Here is a 16,559-nt window from a genome sequence, read left to right as displayed (position 1 = left end):
CTGGTGTTATTAAACGCTCTTGGGTATTGAAAAACCAGGTCAAAGTCTCCAGCAACCAATGATATCTATCAAAAGTATCAAAGTTACCTTTGCTTCAAGATCCGGAAATGTGACCAAAATATTAGTTCACACAGGTGAGAGAATTGGCTCATTATGGTGTGGCCATATACCTAATTCTCAGGGAATCTCCTTCAATATTCAATGAGCTAAGGTGATTGCTACCAACAGATCATCTCAGGGATTCCCGTAGGTTTTCAGGGAGGATATAGACCCTACATATCTCTCTTCAAACAGAATTTAAATTTTTATTTTGAAGAATTTCAGACCTCCAGAAAAGTTGCAAGAAGAGTGAAATGAACATCCTTCTACCCTTGGCCTAAATGCGAATTGTTAACATTTTGCCACATTTCAGGTGCCATATATTTCTAACTGGGAGAGCTTTTGACAATGTATCAACCTTAAAGACTGTTTGAAAGGGCAGGAGGAAGAACAGGCAGAAAGGAGGGGGGAAACCTGCCAAGGAAGGCAGAACGATGTTTCATTATATGGTATATTTGTTTTCATGTAAGATAGATATGAAAGGACATTTCAGTGGGTAGAAAGTAGGAACAGAAGGTTTTTTTTTTTTTTCATTGACTGGAAAAAGGAATAACCTTCCAGCTCATTTGTAAAAAATAGTAACAAGAGGAAGTACACCCTGAAATCTTGGCCACACCCCCTTTACTCCCAAAGTTAGGAAGAATCCTATTAATTCATACATATTCTGGGGCACAGAATGCGAAAAGCTGGATGCAGACAGGTGAGGTCCGCCAGGATGCATCGAGAGGCACTTAGGTGAAGCCAAATTCCCACCTAAGTCCAGGCAGGGGAGGCCCCCATAGACCAGCTACAGAGGCCCCTCCCGGGAAACATCCTTGCACAGTCTCGCATTCACCAACTACTCATCCCACGCGTCTGCGGGTCTGTGCCAAGCACGGCACAGCCAGAGGAAACACCCAAGGTCCCCTTCTGCCTGCACCTGCCCCCAGTCTCCACCTGTCGTCCTCAAGCTGTTCCCTTTCTGTGCTCTCCCACCTCCTTTCAGCGCCACCTGTCCCAGGAGGAGTTCTACCAGGTCTTCGGCATGACCATCTCGGAGTTTGACCGGCTGGCTCTCTGGAAGAGGAATGAACTGAAGAAGCAAGCCCGGCTGTTCTAGGCAGAGGCTCTATAAATATATATGCATTTATATAAAGATACATGTAAAATCTCTATACTGAAGCTCGGTATAATCCTCTCTTGTGTAATGGGACACACTGCCAGCCATGAGACTTGCTTTTCTGTACTGTCAGGCAAGCCCACGTCATCGAGATATTTTTATGCTCCTTACTTTCTCTTTTCTAAGTGCTCTGGGGTTCGGGAAGGGATTGGAGGAGACTCCCATCCTTTTACTGGGGATCCTTTTTATACTGAAACATCTGTTCTAACCTGAGTCCCCCAAGGTCCAACTCTCTTTCCTAAAGGAGGTGCCTGAAGAAGTCTCTCTTCTCTCTGCTTCTCGGCTCTCTCCCCAGTCTCCAGGGTGGATGCTGACCAGGCAGTTTCCACACCTTACTGGCCCCAGAGGGGCCCTCCCACGGGAGGATCCACAGTGATCGCCCAAAGTCACCGAGCACCATGGAGAGCCCGTGAAGAATTCTCCCATCTCCCCCAGTTAGGAGTTCGGTGCTCTCTGGCGGTGATGCCCTTAGCTGTGTGGGCCTCGGATCTATCTACTCACTACAGCAGCAAACGAAGTGGTTCGGGCCTGGGCCTCTCTGCAGCTTCTCAGTCCTCCTCCTCCTGCCCTTGGCCCTAACTTCTCCCTTGTCCAAGTCACATGGTAGGAGGAGAAAAGTCATTTCCCTTCCCTCCAACACTTCCAACTGGTCCCTTTGCCTGGCCCCAATGTGGAGATGAGAGGGAAGGCGTGGGAGCCGGCCATAGGAGCCAGAGCAGGGCACCTGTTGGAATTGGAGCTGCAGGACTTTTTGCAACCCTCCTCCCACCCTCAGTGCCCCCAGCACCTCCTAACCCTTCCCCCCTTCAGAGGAGAGGCCCATTATTACAGCCTTACTACGATCTATGTGCCTGACAACTCAACACACCACAGGGCTAACTTTCCCATCACAGTTCCAACAGGACAGCTAGACAACCTCTAACTCCCCTCCAAACATAATACAGGCCATGTCCCAAAGAAAGCCGCCTGGTCTACATCTGCAGGCCCCTGGGCTAGAAGGGCAACCGAAGCTGTCCCTCACCAGTCAGTCATTGGCTCCCACTGCAAAGTTGGCCATGTTTCCTAGGGGAAGCCTTTGGAAGAATGTCTGCTTATGGAATTCCAAAATGAAGCATTTACCAACAGTGCGCATGAGCACCCTGGATTTCCCCAGTGACTGCCTTTCCTGCCCTCTGGCCTTCTTGAACAGCGATGAAAGCTTGACTTTAACTTCTCTCCTCCCTTCCCCCAAACCTTTGAACCCCGGCCCCCAGTTGGCAATGTGTGGTGGGGTCTGTTCCTCCCTGGAGATGCCTTGATGTAGATCATGTTGAGGTCACGGAGGGAAGACGAAGAAGTGGAAATAACCATTATGACTCTCAAGAGGCTGGTGTCGTGACCTGGCAAATAGAGAACTGACTCCAATCCAGCGAACCCTCACTGAGCCCCTGCTGACGCTGAGCACCTGCTGTATCCTGAGCACTGAAGGGGGGAGGGAGGTGGGGACACTGAGATGATCAGCACAGGATCTGGACTGGGGCACGCCTGCTAGCACTGGGTGTCGTCGGACATGGACTCATATGTGATGGACGTAAGGCAGGAAGTGATGGAGATGGCGTGAGAACGTGTTTGTGGGATTACCGAGAGAGCAGATGCAAGTTGGTGCAGACCAAGGAACTTTCTGGAAGAGATTGCATTTGAGCGACATTCAGGAAGGATCTCTGTAAACTGAGAGGAGACTGTAACTTGAAAGGGTGACAGGGTGAGGGGCCAGAAGGGGGTCTAATATTCTTTCATTTAAAACATCAACCCTCTCTGCAACTCTCCTTTTGGCCAGTGTCTTTCAACTGTCCTGACCCTTTAGAAATGTCCCCAGCCAGACGCAATCATTGAAACTGCCTCATTATCACCGGTTGAGAACTTGGCAAGATGAAGGGCTTTTGTTATTGTTGTTGGGTATTTTTGTTTCTCATAAAAGCACATAATTCCAACCCAGACCCGTGTCCTTCTGTTGTTTCTGGTGTGAGTGGAAATGCGTGGTATAGGAAGAGGCTGAACCATGCACATTTTCCAAAATAAAAGAGTCTAGGGAGCAGCTCTCTCTTGGCCTCAGTTTCTCCTTCTGTAAATTAAGAAAAGTTGACAAGGTAAGCATCACCCAGAGTGTGTCCTGCAGAACGCGGAGTTCTGCAATACGGTGGAGGACATGCCAACAAATATGGCTGTGACCCAGAAACTCACCAGAATAACAGTAGTTTGCTACTAAGTACTGACAGTGTGCCGAGCTCTCCACTGAAGACTTGGCACCCATCGTGTCTTGTCAGCTTCTGTAACAACCAAGAGGGAGGAAATAAGAATAATTCTTTGTATCTCACGGATGAGAAAACAGCATTCAGGAGGACTTATAATTAACCAGGGTGGAGCCAGAAGCCAACTCTAGCCTGTATGGGCTTAGAGAGACCAGCTTAGCCCCTCTTAGCAGTCAGGATGCTTTCAGCTGCAAGTAAGGAGCGCCTTCTTAAGAGTGATTAAACAACGAGAGTCCATATTGGCCTGCACAACTGGAATCCAAGTGCAGGGCTAATCAACTCAGGAGTTCGGGGATGCCATTGGGGGCCCAGGCTCTCCATATCTCTCCATTCCCCCATCCTCAGTACAGTGGCTTTTGTCCCAAGATGGGACACCTCATGTTTGCAAAAATGGTGCCGTGGCTCCAGGCATTGTGTTTTCACACCACAGCCAAATGCAGGAAAGAAAATTCCCTTTATGGGTCTCTTTTGACTAGTAAACTATCCCAGAAGACCTCAGTAGACTTCTCACGTCATACCAGCGGAGCTAGGGAACAGGTTCATGCCCTTGCTTGCACAGAAGGCTGGGAAGTTGAGTATTTGACATTTTGAGCCTCGATAGTGGGTGGCAAGTGCTGTGCAGAGAAAGAAAAGAGACGGGAAGACTAGGAAGGGCCTCTGGATAAGTGAATCACAGTGTCCTTCAGATTACACAGTGTCCCTGCCACAGTCACTGTCCCTGTCCTTAGAGACCCACAATGTACATTGCCAAAATGTCTCACAAAGCTCTACAGTAGCTTTGTTTAATCCAAAGTTTCACAAACTCATTGGACATAACTCTAAGAAATGTGAAACTTACTCTATTTCTACTGTACGTCCTATTTCTATCCTAAGATAAACACTTATCTTACTTCTGACATCTTTGAAGATGAGATGTGGCTTAAAAGTATCTCCTTTCCTGACCTCCCATCGTATGAGTCTTCTAAGAATTATCCCCAACATGGCCCCTCCACCCAGGTGGCTCAGATGTACAAAAGGACACTAAAGAATGCTCCTTTGCTCCCTGCCTACACACACACTCAGCAAATACTTACTGAGCCTCTGGTGGGGGAGGCAGGAGCACTAAAGATTCACCAGGGTGTAAGGCAGTATGTGCTCTCATGAAGCTCTGGCCTAGAGGAGGGAGCAGACTGTAGGTAAGCAACAGCAAAGGAGATGACACAGAAAGATAACAGCTGCACAGACAACAAATGGAGCACCAGAGAGGGGAGCAGAAAGGACAGGCTTCACATACTCACTGAAGGATGAAAACGAAGTATGCAAGGGAAAAGTAGGGGTGGGGGCACTCTAAGCACAGAGACAGCATGTGCAAAGGCACTGTGGTTGGTGAGAGTTTGGTGTATTTGAGGAACTGAATCCTCCAGAGAAGAAAGGGAGGAGTGGGTGAAGGGGAGAATGAGACTCGAATAAGGGAGGAGGGGAGGGGGGCCTGGTTGGCTCAGTTAAGTCGGGGGTAGGGGGGGAGAAGTAGTGAGGAGGGAGGCAGGGTCCAGAACATGCAGGGAGACTGAATGCCTCTCATTCATTCAGGCTTTGTGGACATTGTCTGGATTGTACTGTTGGTTGCTAACCCACCAGATGCAGGAAAAATTGCCCTGAGCCTTGTTCCTTTGTCTGTGATCCCGAACCAGCTGCCGTGGAGTCCCCTTGGGAGTTTGTGAGAAATGCTGAATCTCAGGCTGCACCCCTGACTTACTCAATCCACATCTGTATTTTACTAAGACTGCTGGGTGATTCACACACATAGTGAGGTTAGGGAAGTGCTGCTCTAAACCCTCCTCCTTTTATGGACAAGTTGCCAACACCTTGGAGCCAGCCTTCCTGAAGTTGGAGAAGGGAACCTTTTCTCCCTGCACATGACCTTTTTGAACCACTGGGGGGCAACCTCACATTAATAAAGCAGAACATAAGGGGGAGAGTGCAGAAATCACAGAATGTGAGAGCTTAAAGTCAATACAATGGCCGCTCTTCGCAGCCGCGGAAGCAGGCTCCCTGAGCATTTGAACAGAGGAGAACAAGCAGCCAGCTTGCCTGCACTGGGGCCCATCATCCTCACCAGGCCCCTGGAGCAGAAACGTAGGGCTAGCTGCGGAAGGGGTCAGCAGCTGCTGCTGGCCACTGAACAGAGTCACACGTGGAGAAGAAGGGCTTGAAGTTCAAGGAGGGGAAAGCCTTGCTAAAATCCATAGCAATGAACTTCACAGAACCATGCCAACTCCGTGAATACCCCATGTGGAATTAAGTTTGAAATGCTTCATTTCACATCAAACTTCAAGGTGCTCAAAATCTTGCCTCCACAATGATAAATACCAACTTATATACTGAGCCACGAGCTGCTGCCAACCCATGCAAGAGCTCTGGAGTGAGACTTTCAATAAATAAAATCCTGAAGCTATGAAGACGAGGGCCAGACTCTCATTAACCCCCCCGCCCCAGGAACCCACACCCTCTTCACCTGCCCTGATCCAAGATGGTGGGCACAGGAACACAGACGGGAGAGAGTAAAAACCTGCCGTCTCTCTCTCTCTCTCTCTCTCTCACACACACACACACACACACACACACACACACACACACACACACGGTTAGTCCTCAGGGCAAATTAAGGCCAAGTGTGCAGAAGAATTGGGTCAAAAGTAAGGGGACATCTATGCCCATGACCAAAAGTGTTTCCCAAATCTTGGTTGCTCAAACACAACCTTCTCAACTGTCATCAGATTCTGGTCTTAATGGCTATTTGCCTGATATTTTTCTTTCCATTGACTCATACCTGATATCTCTATTTTAAAGCAGTATCAGGGAAAGTATGGATTTATAAGGACCAGGGATACGCTTTTAACACAAATGCAAATCAATTGGTAACTCCTCAGATATGGTGGTCTGTGTAACACCAAAATCCATCCCACATTTCCAGCAAGAGTTTGAATTCCGTACTTTGGGAATTGCTCTGACAGAAGTGGGAGGGAAGAAGCTTTATATTCCCTCAGTCCCTTCAGGATGACTGGGCTTTAAGGAGCGGAAGGGAAAACAGTCAGAAGATGCTGCACAGAGAAGAAACCACGAGCTACTTTGACAATCAAGCAGGGTCTGACTGACCCCTGCCCACCTCAGAGAGCCAGCCAAGACTCTCGTACCGCTGGCTGCTTCCCAGGAGTTGGGCGGGCAGGAGGTCCCCGGACCTTGAAAAGTGTTCATTGGATACAGTTCCTTCCCTGCCACCCCAGGCTGTAGAGCCTTTGTCTTCATGGGCGCCATGATGAGCTTCAGCAGGGACATCAGGTCTCCCTGAGTGCTACTCCAAGCCTCCCCATTTACCATATGTGGGTTGCAGGCTACCCTGTGTCACCCCAAAATTCCTATGTTGAAGCCTTAACACCCAGTACCTCAAAATGTGTCTGTACTTAGGAGAGCCTTTACGTGAGGCGCCTAGGGCAGCCCCTACTCCAACTAGCCTGGTAACCCTATAAGAACAGGAGATTGGGACACACAGAGACACCAGGTGACAGGAAAGCCCATGTGAAGAAGCAGCAGGAGGGTGGCCTCGGAGGACACCTTGAACTTGGGCTTCCAGCCTCCAGAGCTGTGAGAAAATAAATTTCCATGGTTCAAGCCCCTCTCCCCCCCCCACCCCGCCCTTCCTCCAGTCTGTGGGATTTTTTGGACAGCCCTAGCACACTAACATACCATGAGAAATCAGCTTGCAAAATAAGAATGAAAAACCCTACCCCTGGGTAGGGTTCATGGCGACATTGTGCCGGGGTGGACTTACTTCACAGGACGGTAAGGGTGGAATGGTGTACTTCAGGTTCAGTACCTGACTGCGGGGCAAGGGGCCTCCTGACCGCTGGGCATCTGTCGCTTTCCTAGATCAGGTTGTTTACCCGGACTACAGTGCCCCCTCTGGCCAGTTCTGGAACTGCAGGAAAAGAGGACTGACTTTTTTCACCGCAGCACTCGGTCCCTCTAAGGACCCGCAGGCCTTCAGCAGCGTGACCTCCTCTGCCACAGACTCGGACAGACCACCTGAAGGTGAAGATGAAGCAGAGGAAGGACGAGTCAGGAGCTGGAGACAAAGTGGAGGCTGCTCTGTTTGCCAGCCTCATCCCTTACGCTCCCCAGTTACCCTCTGAGTGAATGAATTCCTTTTTTGGTTTAAGCTGGCTTGAGGTGTGATTCTGTCACTTGCCACCAGAGCAGTTGTGACCAGTACGCCGGCTCCTAGAGGAAATTAACCCTCACAGGGGAGTCTCGAGGGAAGTCTCCCACACCTTCTTGTGGATAAAGAATGTATTGTCCATCTAACTCAGAGACAGGGTCTTTACTCACCTGGACCAGGAGAAACTGTCCTGAGCAATTTGTCCTTTGAACAAAATAGCGCACTGTTTACCTTTTTAAAAATATACACACAAAATTCTACTGTGTGTAACAGTAGCTGGAAGCTCTGTTAGCCTTCTATTTAAGAATACAAGGTGTTGGGGTACCTGGGTAGCTCAGTGGGTTAAAGCGTCTGCCTTCAGCTCAGGTCACGATCCCGGAGTCCTGGGATCGAGCCCCGAATTGGGCTCTCTGCTCCGCGGGGAGCCTGCATGCCCCTCTCTCTCTGCCTGCCTCTCTGCCGACTTATGATCTCTGTCTGTCAAATTTAAAAAAAAAAAAAAAAGAATACGAGGTGTTCTTGCAGGGAAGGCAAAAAATCTGGCAGAATCTATCCCTTTTCCAACGGGTTGATTTACATAAGACCCCCTGCAGGGGGCAGCCTGGGCATGTGGCTGCGGTTTCAGTATCCCCTCGATTTCCAGCAGCATCTGACCACCTCTGCAGAGGAAACCCATGTTGATTACAAGAATAACTCACACTGACAATGGGGCAGGCACCGGACCGGGCCCCTGACTTATCTCATTTAAGCTTCTGGCTACTTCTTTTTACCCTCTTGTTACAGATGAGGAAATTGAGCTCTCGATAAGTAACTCTTTCAAGGTTTCCCAGCTGTACATAGCAAAGCCTGAACCTGAACTCAGGGATGTCTTACCCTGAAGCCCATTATTTGGCCCCTGTAAAACAAATCCCTCCCTCAACAGAGTGAGAGCTGAATTTGGAGGACACTTCTCTGGGCCAGGCCAGGCACCAAGCACGTTACGTACACGGTCGCACTGCAGGTTCACAAGCCCCATGAGGAAGCTATTGTTAGCCCCCAATTTTTCGATGATCTTTAGGTGAGCCATCGAGGGTTCAGAGAGGTTGAAGATCATGTCTTGGATCTTGCTCTTCCCCAGTGTGTCCCACAAATGGCAGAGAATGACGTTATGGAGGCAGGAGTGTGGCTCCCGTGACGTCACGTCTGGAGTCCTGGGCACCACTCCTGGCCCTGCCTCTTGGGCCTTGTGGGCTTTGGGTTGTAGTTTCCGTAACTGACCAACGAAAAGACCATCTCAGCTAACATTTCCGGTTCCTCTCTGCTCTAAAGTTTTTCTGGATTTCCAGGATTCAGAAATTCCCTTTGGACTTCTGCAGCCGGTCTCATCCTGCAGCATGGATGTGAAGATGGGGCACACAGGGCAGCCTTTCAGAATAGAGGCAGCCCCTGCGGCAGTGTTAGGGGCTGGGCCTTACCTTGGGCCGTCGGGGTGGACACACCCAGCTGGACAGACTCCCTGGAAGTCTTCATGAGGCCATACTCTGCCTCGAGGTGCCACAAAGGCAGCTGTGGGCGCCAGGAAGACCAGCTCACAATGGTTTCAAGCAACTGTAATTCATTACCAACCTTTTTAAATCAAGAGATTTTACACTAAAATCTGGATTTCTGGGTTTTCCAGAAAGGTTTAAAAGGGTGGCCTCTTGGGACCCATGTTCCTGCTGGCCACACCGGCCCACACAGCTGGCTACTGGCCCTTCTGAAAGCACAACAGGGCTCTCCTTGGCCATGGACCCAGCACTCCCCCGACCCCTCACACATGCCCACCCCCGGGTTGGCCTTTCAGGCTTTTCAGGATGGGAACCTCAAAAACGGAGCCAAGAGAGCTCTTGTTTTTAAGAAAGGACCCGGAGAGAGGGGACAGGTTTCATGCAGCCTTTGGGCATAAAAACAAAAGCTCTTTTCCTCCAGACACAACCAGAGCACTGGGCTCCGTTCACCACTGAAGCCGAACCTGGTGGCCCGGGTACAGGTAGGAAACCGGTTCCAGGGAACAGGAACCAGAAAGTGCGACGGAAGGAGGGGTTTTCAGCCATGAAACTCCTTCTCTTTCTCACAACAGCCACCACCCAGATCTCTATCTACTTTCCGGGGCCCGGGGTGGACCAGCAGACATGTGTCATTTCCCTGGGTAGGAGCCATAATGGCAACATTGTGCCGAGTGGAACAAGAGAAGTTTTCATCCAGCCACCAGCCCTGGGCAGACACTCGAGCAGGGGGCTCTGCGGCTCACTCTGCACAAAGGAGCTGGGGAGAGGGGCCCCAGGCCCAGGAGAAGCTCAGTGGGCTGGGCTGCCTGCCTCCAGCAGCACGCAGTAAGGCAGGGACGCAGAGACCAATGGCTTGCAGAACACCTCACTGGGATCTCATCTCCCCCTGCAAATAAGTGAGCAAACAAACACTCCCAGAGGATCAAAAGCACCCTCCAGGACGTGTGCATTCAAGGAAGCCCAGGAGCCCTTGAGCAAATATTCACGGACTAGCTTGCCAGTACTTACTCTCACTTACTAGGTGCCGAGAACTGCACTAGGCTGTAGGGGTTTAGTGGGAAATAAAACACAGCACCCATCCTCGCGCTGCTTGCAATCTGGGGGACCAGGAAGAGGCAAGGAGAGAAGCAAGAAGGAAATGAAACATTGGTGACCCAACCAAAGAACTGAGATGCACAGAGCAACAGAGTCAGTTTAAGAAGCCAGGTCTGAACACCCAACCTGTGGTTTTTCTGACTCTTCCCAGGGTCTCCTAAGCTGCTTGTCTGTAATGAAAAAGGGGGTCAGTTAAGAAGGCACCCAGAACACCAAAATAAGGAACTTGGGCTCTACACTGAGGGCAGAGGGGGCCAACACATCTTTTTACAGGGGATCTGATTGGAGTTGTGGAACGTTCACTTTGGTATCTGTGGTACAAACAGACCTAGAGGCAAGATGACAGGGTAGAAGGTGAGAGTATGTTTCTTTTGCTGGGATGCAGAATCTTTAGCCTCCAAATTTTTCATTCCCAGGTCTTCCCAGCTCCACCTGATAAGCTGAGAATGAGACTGGGGAGTATCATTTGTTTTCATAAGACTGGGAGCACGGGAGAGTTGAAAGCTTTCTTCCTGCTATTGTTCCCAGGATCAAATTTGATATCTTTTTACAGAGCCCGGAGCTCTCCACACAGAACGCTTTAGACAGCACCAGACAAATCTAGTACAGAGAGAAAAAAAAATCCTCTCTGAGGGTCGCAGTCATGCAGAGACATGGGAAGGGAAGGAGGAAACAGAGCATCTACAACCTCCGTCCCAGTCCTTCACCGGCACTTACCACCCCACACCCCCCAATCACGCCAAACCAAATGGCTTTGCAGGCACGTCCTGCTGTCTTCCATCTCTGTGGCTCTGCTCCTACTGTTTGCTCTGCCTGTCATGTAATCCCCCACTGTGGGCTCACCCAAATATCAGCCATCCAACGCTGCCTCCGTAATTAGCAAGAAGTCCTCACCTTGTCTTGATGAACTTGAAGAGCACTTTATATCTCCTCTGGCCCTTTTCACATAATAATCTGTTGCTCATTCATTTTGTACGTATTTATCTCCTCTACGGGACTGTAGATCCCTTGAGGATAGAGCCCCTTCCTACTTCGTGTTAGTTCTCCCTAAAAGAACTTGCCCAGAAAGCAACACATACTCATTCCTAAGTGAACTGATGAAACGTGGTGTTGTTTTTATGGTGATGATAGACCCCATTAAATGAAAGGGACAGAGAAAAAAAAAAAAAAAAAATATATATATATATATAGTCATTCCTTGCCCGTGGAACCCACAAATAAGGTTTCTCATTCCATCATCCTGACTGCAACCAAGCTGTAGTCAACTTAGTCAACATTGCCACCCAGTGGCATTATGAGTAATTATCTAAACCAGAACCACCCGCCTCCACAGACAATTCTTTTCCTTACTCCTTAGCAGAACTGCACAACTGCACATGAACTGTGTTCCTCCACCTATACATTTTCTCCAGTTCACAGCTCAGTTAATCCTACTCCATAAATTATTCCACAGATCCATATAAGTTCTCCTTATCTCTTTTTACTTTTCTGTCCCAATTCTCTGAAGAACCTCCAAGGTCCTTGAAAGTGTCTGAAATTTCTTTTAAAAATCTACCAGACTCCATCTGTCTTGCCAATTGTTATATTTTATATTATTTTATTCTTTCAAGTGAAATATCATGTTTTTAAAAGTATTAATGGGCTGGCCTAGGAACTTAACTGCCATTTACAGCCTTGTTTTCAAGGGTTTCAGAGTTCCAACAGTGAACTTAGGGAACTTAATCCACTTGTAAATTGTTGGTTGTCTGCTTTAGAATTTAAACTGACCTTTTCAAATTGGAAAAGTAGGCAGGAACAAAGAGGAACTTGGAAAATAATAATGGCTCACATTTTTATAGCTATTTATGGTTTATAAAGTGGGTTTGTATCATCATTTCATTTGCCCTCTCAACAGCCCTAGGAGGTCAATAAGAGGTCTCCCCAAGCACAAATGAGCAAGCCAGGCTTACGCACTTTATAGAGCAAGACCTCACACACAAGTTTTCAGACTCAAATCCTATTGTTTTCTTCAGTACACCACATTTCCTCTGCATGTTCACACATACACACTACAGACAACACACACAATTTTTTGAAGACAGCATTAATTACAACTTGCCCATAAAAGCCATGGAGAAAAGAAACCCAGGCCAGGAAGTTGCAGGATTCTCTTTCCCAAGCTGTTCCTCCTCTCTCTGCCTCTGCAAAGCCGTTCCCAATGCCAGGATGTTCTAAGTCAAAGGAGTTCCCTAATCAAAACTGAAAACAGAAGACTTGGCCCATCTTGGGGAGGAAGGTTGTCTAGGAGGACAACTGGGCTTGGACTTCACATTATAAAAGGTCTTCAATTTAGACATTTGATATAGTCTGTAAATGAGTTGTACCTGCTTTCACAGAGATAACACTAATAGGATGAAAGAAGTCGACATTCTTCATACACACTTAAACTTAAATCCCACTCCTGGCCCAGCCACACTGGCCACAGCAGTATTTTTTCTATATACTCCAATAATTTTTGGAAAGAGCACACTTATATTGCACTAGCATACAAAAGTATGCTAAACGCATTCACCTCCACACCGTTGTACCCCTCCGTTTTGATATTTCTTCACCCGTTAATACACAAAAGTTCCAGAAGTTGGAAATATCCCAAGCTCTGCCCACCTTTTAATCGTCTCTGTCCTTGTCTTTGGCGATCTTCCTTTTTGGAGATCTTTATTATTCCGCTCTTCTCTCACACCATTATTGACGGTGCACCCGCCTAGCGTCCTGTCCACTATCAGCACTAGAAAGTGCTCAAGTAGAGACCATAAACCCAGAGTCAGGAAATGAGGGGCAGCTGCAGGGAGAGGTTTTGATTCCCCTGGGGGTGGAGGGACGGGGGACAAGTTCTAACAGTCTGGGCAGTCTGCAGATGGAATGGGATGGAAGATGCGACAGTAAGCACCCCCATCCGCAGCCCAGCGCAAGCAGAGGTGCGGGCCGGGCAGGGGTGGGCCGCTCCGGAGAGAGAGCGCGTGAACCTGGCAGTGGGTCCCCGGGCCACCGCGGGAGGGGCGCGGGGGCGTGCGCCAGGCAGGGCGAGGCGTGGGTGTGTGCGGGACCGGGGACACCGGCCGGCCCGCCGCCCAGGGGGCGAGGCGTGCTCCGGGTCTATTCCGGGAGCGGCGTGGAGGGCGGGCGCGGGCGGGCGCGGGCGGGCGCGCGCGGGCGGGGGGGCGCCGGGCGGGCATCCTGTCTGGGGGAGGGGACGTGCGCGGAGGGCGCTCCCGCGGGGCCGGGCCGGAGAGCGCAGCGCCGGCTGCCACCAGCCCCAACCGAGCCGCTGCGCCCTGCTCGGCGCGCCCGGGGACCGCCGCCGGCGCCATGGACCGAGGCCGGGGTAAGAGGAGCCGCGGCAGCCGCATTGGCTGCCGCGCGGGGCGGGGAGGGAGAACGGCAATCCAGGGGCCGGAGGGGAGGAGGAGGAGGTAGAGGGGTGAGGGGCTGAGGAGGGGTCGGAGCCGGCGCGGGGTCGGGGGTGGGAGGCCCGGGGCAGAGTGGACAGGTGCCTCCTTCCGCCGGGGCAGCACGGGTGTAGATAAGTCCCTCGCGTCCCGGGTCGGAGTGGCATCCTGTGTGTAAGACCAGTTTCATACACTCAGAGTCAACTTCATGAGAGAATGCCCCCACGGGATTCCTGAGGACAGCGAGCTCCTCCCACCCCATTCCCCTGTGGAAGGGTAAGATGGGGTTGGCAGGTACACTCCCAAAACCCCCCACCGTGCGCCTCCCTTCGAGACGCCCCTGGAGACCGGAGTTTGCGGCTGCCTAAGGCATTGAGAGCAGGGACAGGCGAGCGTGCCTCTGTGCGCGTGGGTATCTGAGCCCGGGCTCTGCCTTTGCCAGGCTGTGTGACCTTCACCCAATCCTTCTACCTCTCTGGACTAGTGACAAAGTTACATTGTGGTCTCTGCAAGGCCCCTTCTTGCACCCGCCCTTTTTCAGGAATTGAGTGTGTTTGATAAAAGTTTCAGAGATTGGAGAGAGCATGTGTACATTGACGTGAGAAACGATAGCAGCCCTTGAGGGGTGCCCTGCCTAAGAAAAGGCCTAGACACTTCAAAGACATGTGTCTGCGAAGAAGTAGTGGCCTGCTTGGATATGGGGGCAGTGTCGAACGCTGGGGATCGGAACGCCAGGGTTCCAGCCACCCACCTCTGCCAGGCTGAGCGATCACAGGAGGGAATGCGCTTGGTAAACTGGTCAATGCTGTGCCGACATGAGAAGCATTATTATTATTGTTGTTGTTATTATTAATGGAAAATTCCTCTGCCTCCTTAATAATCTCACACCTTTCCTCCATCTGTTTGTTTGCTGTGCTGAGGCCCCCAAGGCGGGGAGTGGGGGGCGGGAAGAGTGACTGGGGTGTGGAAGCGGTTAGGAGAGCACTGGGGTCAGGGATGAGTGCGTGAGGTTTCCAGATAAGCTGGCCGGCACTCCCAGTACAGGACAGCCAGTCTTAAGGACTTCCCAGGGCTCCAGGAAACCCAGCAGCTTCCAGTTCAAGATGCTGGGGAAAACCTTTCCACCCACCTGCTCTCAGCACAAAATACCGCTACACCTCCTTGCGTGCTTGGAAGGGCATGCAGGAAATGGGCGGGGCTTCTGATCCGCGTTTTGGAGACAGAGATTGTGATCCCAAAAGTAGTGCCCACCTGTTGGCGACTCCTGGATAGGTTTACAGAGAACATACACACTCACCAGGGAGGAAAAGTAGAGAGAAGAGGCACCTCTAATGTCCCTCAGTCCTCCCTTCCCACCTCCCACGTGGTACATCTAAACAAAAGAGCCCCCACCTCCACCCCAGAGATAGAGAAAGTTGTCACATATCACACTGTCTGGTCCCCAGCACAAAAATCCCTATCTAGTCTGCTCAGAATTGTGGGAGGACTATGTCGTCCTTAGACTGACCAAGGGTGACAATAATTCAGTTAGCTTTAAATGCTTAGTAACTGACACCTCACTTAAGAAAACTGTCTCCAGAGCACTCCTCCTAGAAAGCCGGACTTCCTGGGGCTCTCTCTGTTGGTACTCAAAACATTCTAGAACTCTCTCCCATGCTGCAGGCTCTCCCCACCTACTCTCCTTCTCCTTCTCAGTTCTTATCTCATTATGCTGTTACTCTAAGAGTTAGTTCTTGCGCTGTATGCTTTGTGCCTACCTTCCCTGCCCAGATGGAAGCTTCTGGAAGGCAGGGAGTGGATCTGTCTTCCTGCTCCTGTAAGGACATCAGTCCTATCAGGCCCACCTCTTATGATCTCATTTTGCCTTAATTACCTCCCTAAAGATCCTGTCTCCAAATACAGTCATATTGGAAGGTTGGGGCTTCAACATATGGTTTTGGGGGGTAGGGGGTAGGGGGGATACATTCCTGTCCAGAGCAGCAAGGTTGGGTCACTGACATGAACTTGCCCAGTCACTTGCTGGGTAAGGGACAGAGCTAGGTTTGAACCAAAGTCCTGATCTTCAGCTTACTGCTGATTGCCTCCACGGTGGCAGGTGACCTGCCTAAGCCCTAGAGCAAGGCTTGGATGCCACGTCTTCCTGCTCCAGCTCCAGGGGCCTCTTCCACACCTCATCTGTGCTGCTCAGATCTTCAGCAGCCATGAAAACACAAAAGCTCAGCACCAAAGTAAACCGCCTTGAGAATGAAAACAAACCTGGAAACTGGGATTTCTCTACTCACACAATGTGTGTCTTTCTGTGAGTAGAGCAATATTTGTAGGACACGAGAACAGAGAAACCGCTTATAATGAAATCTCTTCCAGTAGGAATTCCCGATTCATGAATATCATACAAAGAGAATCATAGACTGATGTCCATAGACACCACCTTCCACACGACAAATTAACTAACTTTGTCTTCATAGGAGGCTAAAAAAAATATGGATACTGATAATAGCTATTTCTTGGGGTTGTTGTAAATATTAAATGCATGGAAGATACTTTAACCAATGCCTAGCATGTTGGACCCACACTCAATAAATGCTATTGTAATTACAGTCTTTTTTCATTAGACTCTGCATAATAAAATTACTTTATAAAGCTTCACTTGGTCCTTCCACAAGCTAGTCTGACTCTGATGACAGATTTTTGAGTCCCTACTCTGTTTTAAGAACTGAGCTAGACAGTTTTGTGCACATCAAGGACAGGGCCTGTGTCATAACCTACTCTGTG

General features: G+C 49.9%; 2 protein-coding genes across 7 annotated transcripts in view; both read left to right on the top strand.

The window, feature by feature from the left end:
- The window catches only part of ABLIM3 (actin binding LIM protein family member 3), a 111,150-nt gene extending 107,918 nt beyond the window's left edge, over positions 1-3,232 (top strand). For all 5 annotated transcript variants that reach the window (XM_044231785.1, XM_044231809.1, XM_044231801.1 and 2 more), the window contains one exon: positions 1,085-3,232. In XM_044231785.1, the coding sequence (XP_044087720.1) occupies positions 1,085-1,198 (114 nt within the window). In that variant the 3' untranslated portion in view covers positions 1,199-3,232. The remainder of the gene's footprint in view (positions 1-1,084) is intronic.
- A 10,452-nt stretch (positions 3,233-13,684) lies between these two features.
- Positions 13,685-16,559, top strand: part of AFAP1L1 (actin filament associated protein 1 like 1) — a 59,067-nt gene continuing 56,192 nt past the window's right edge. For both annotated transcript variants that reach the window (XM_044231760.1, XM_044231753.1), the window contains exon 1: positions 13,685-13,723. In XM_044231760.1, coding sequence (XP_044087695.1) covers positions 13,708-13,723 — 16 coding nt within the window. In that variant the 5' untranslated portion in view covers positions 13,685-13,707. The remainder of the gene's footprint in view (positions 13,724-16,559) is intronic.

This window comes from Neovison vison, chromosome 1, assembly GCF_020171115.1.
Source record: "Neovison vison isolate M4711 chromosome 1, ASM_NN_V1, whole genome shotgun sequence".
In the NCBI taxonomy this organism is placed as follows: domain Eukaryota; kingdom Metazoa; phylum Chordata; class Mammalia; order Carnivora; family Mustelidae; genus Neogale; species Neogale vison.
Note: the sequence above shows the minus strand (reverse complement) of the source record. Positions and strands in the feature narration are given on the sequence as shown.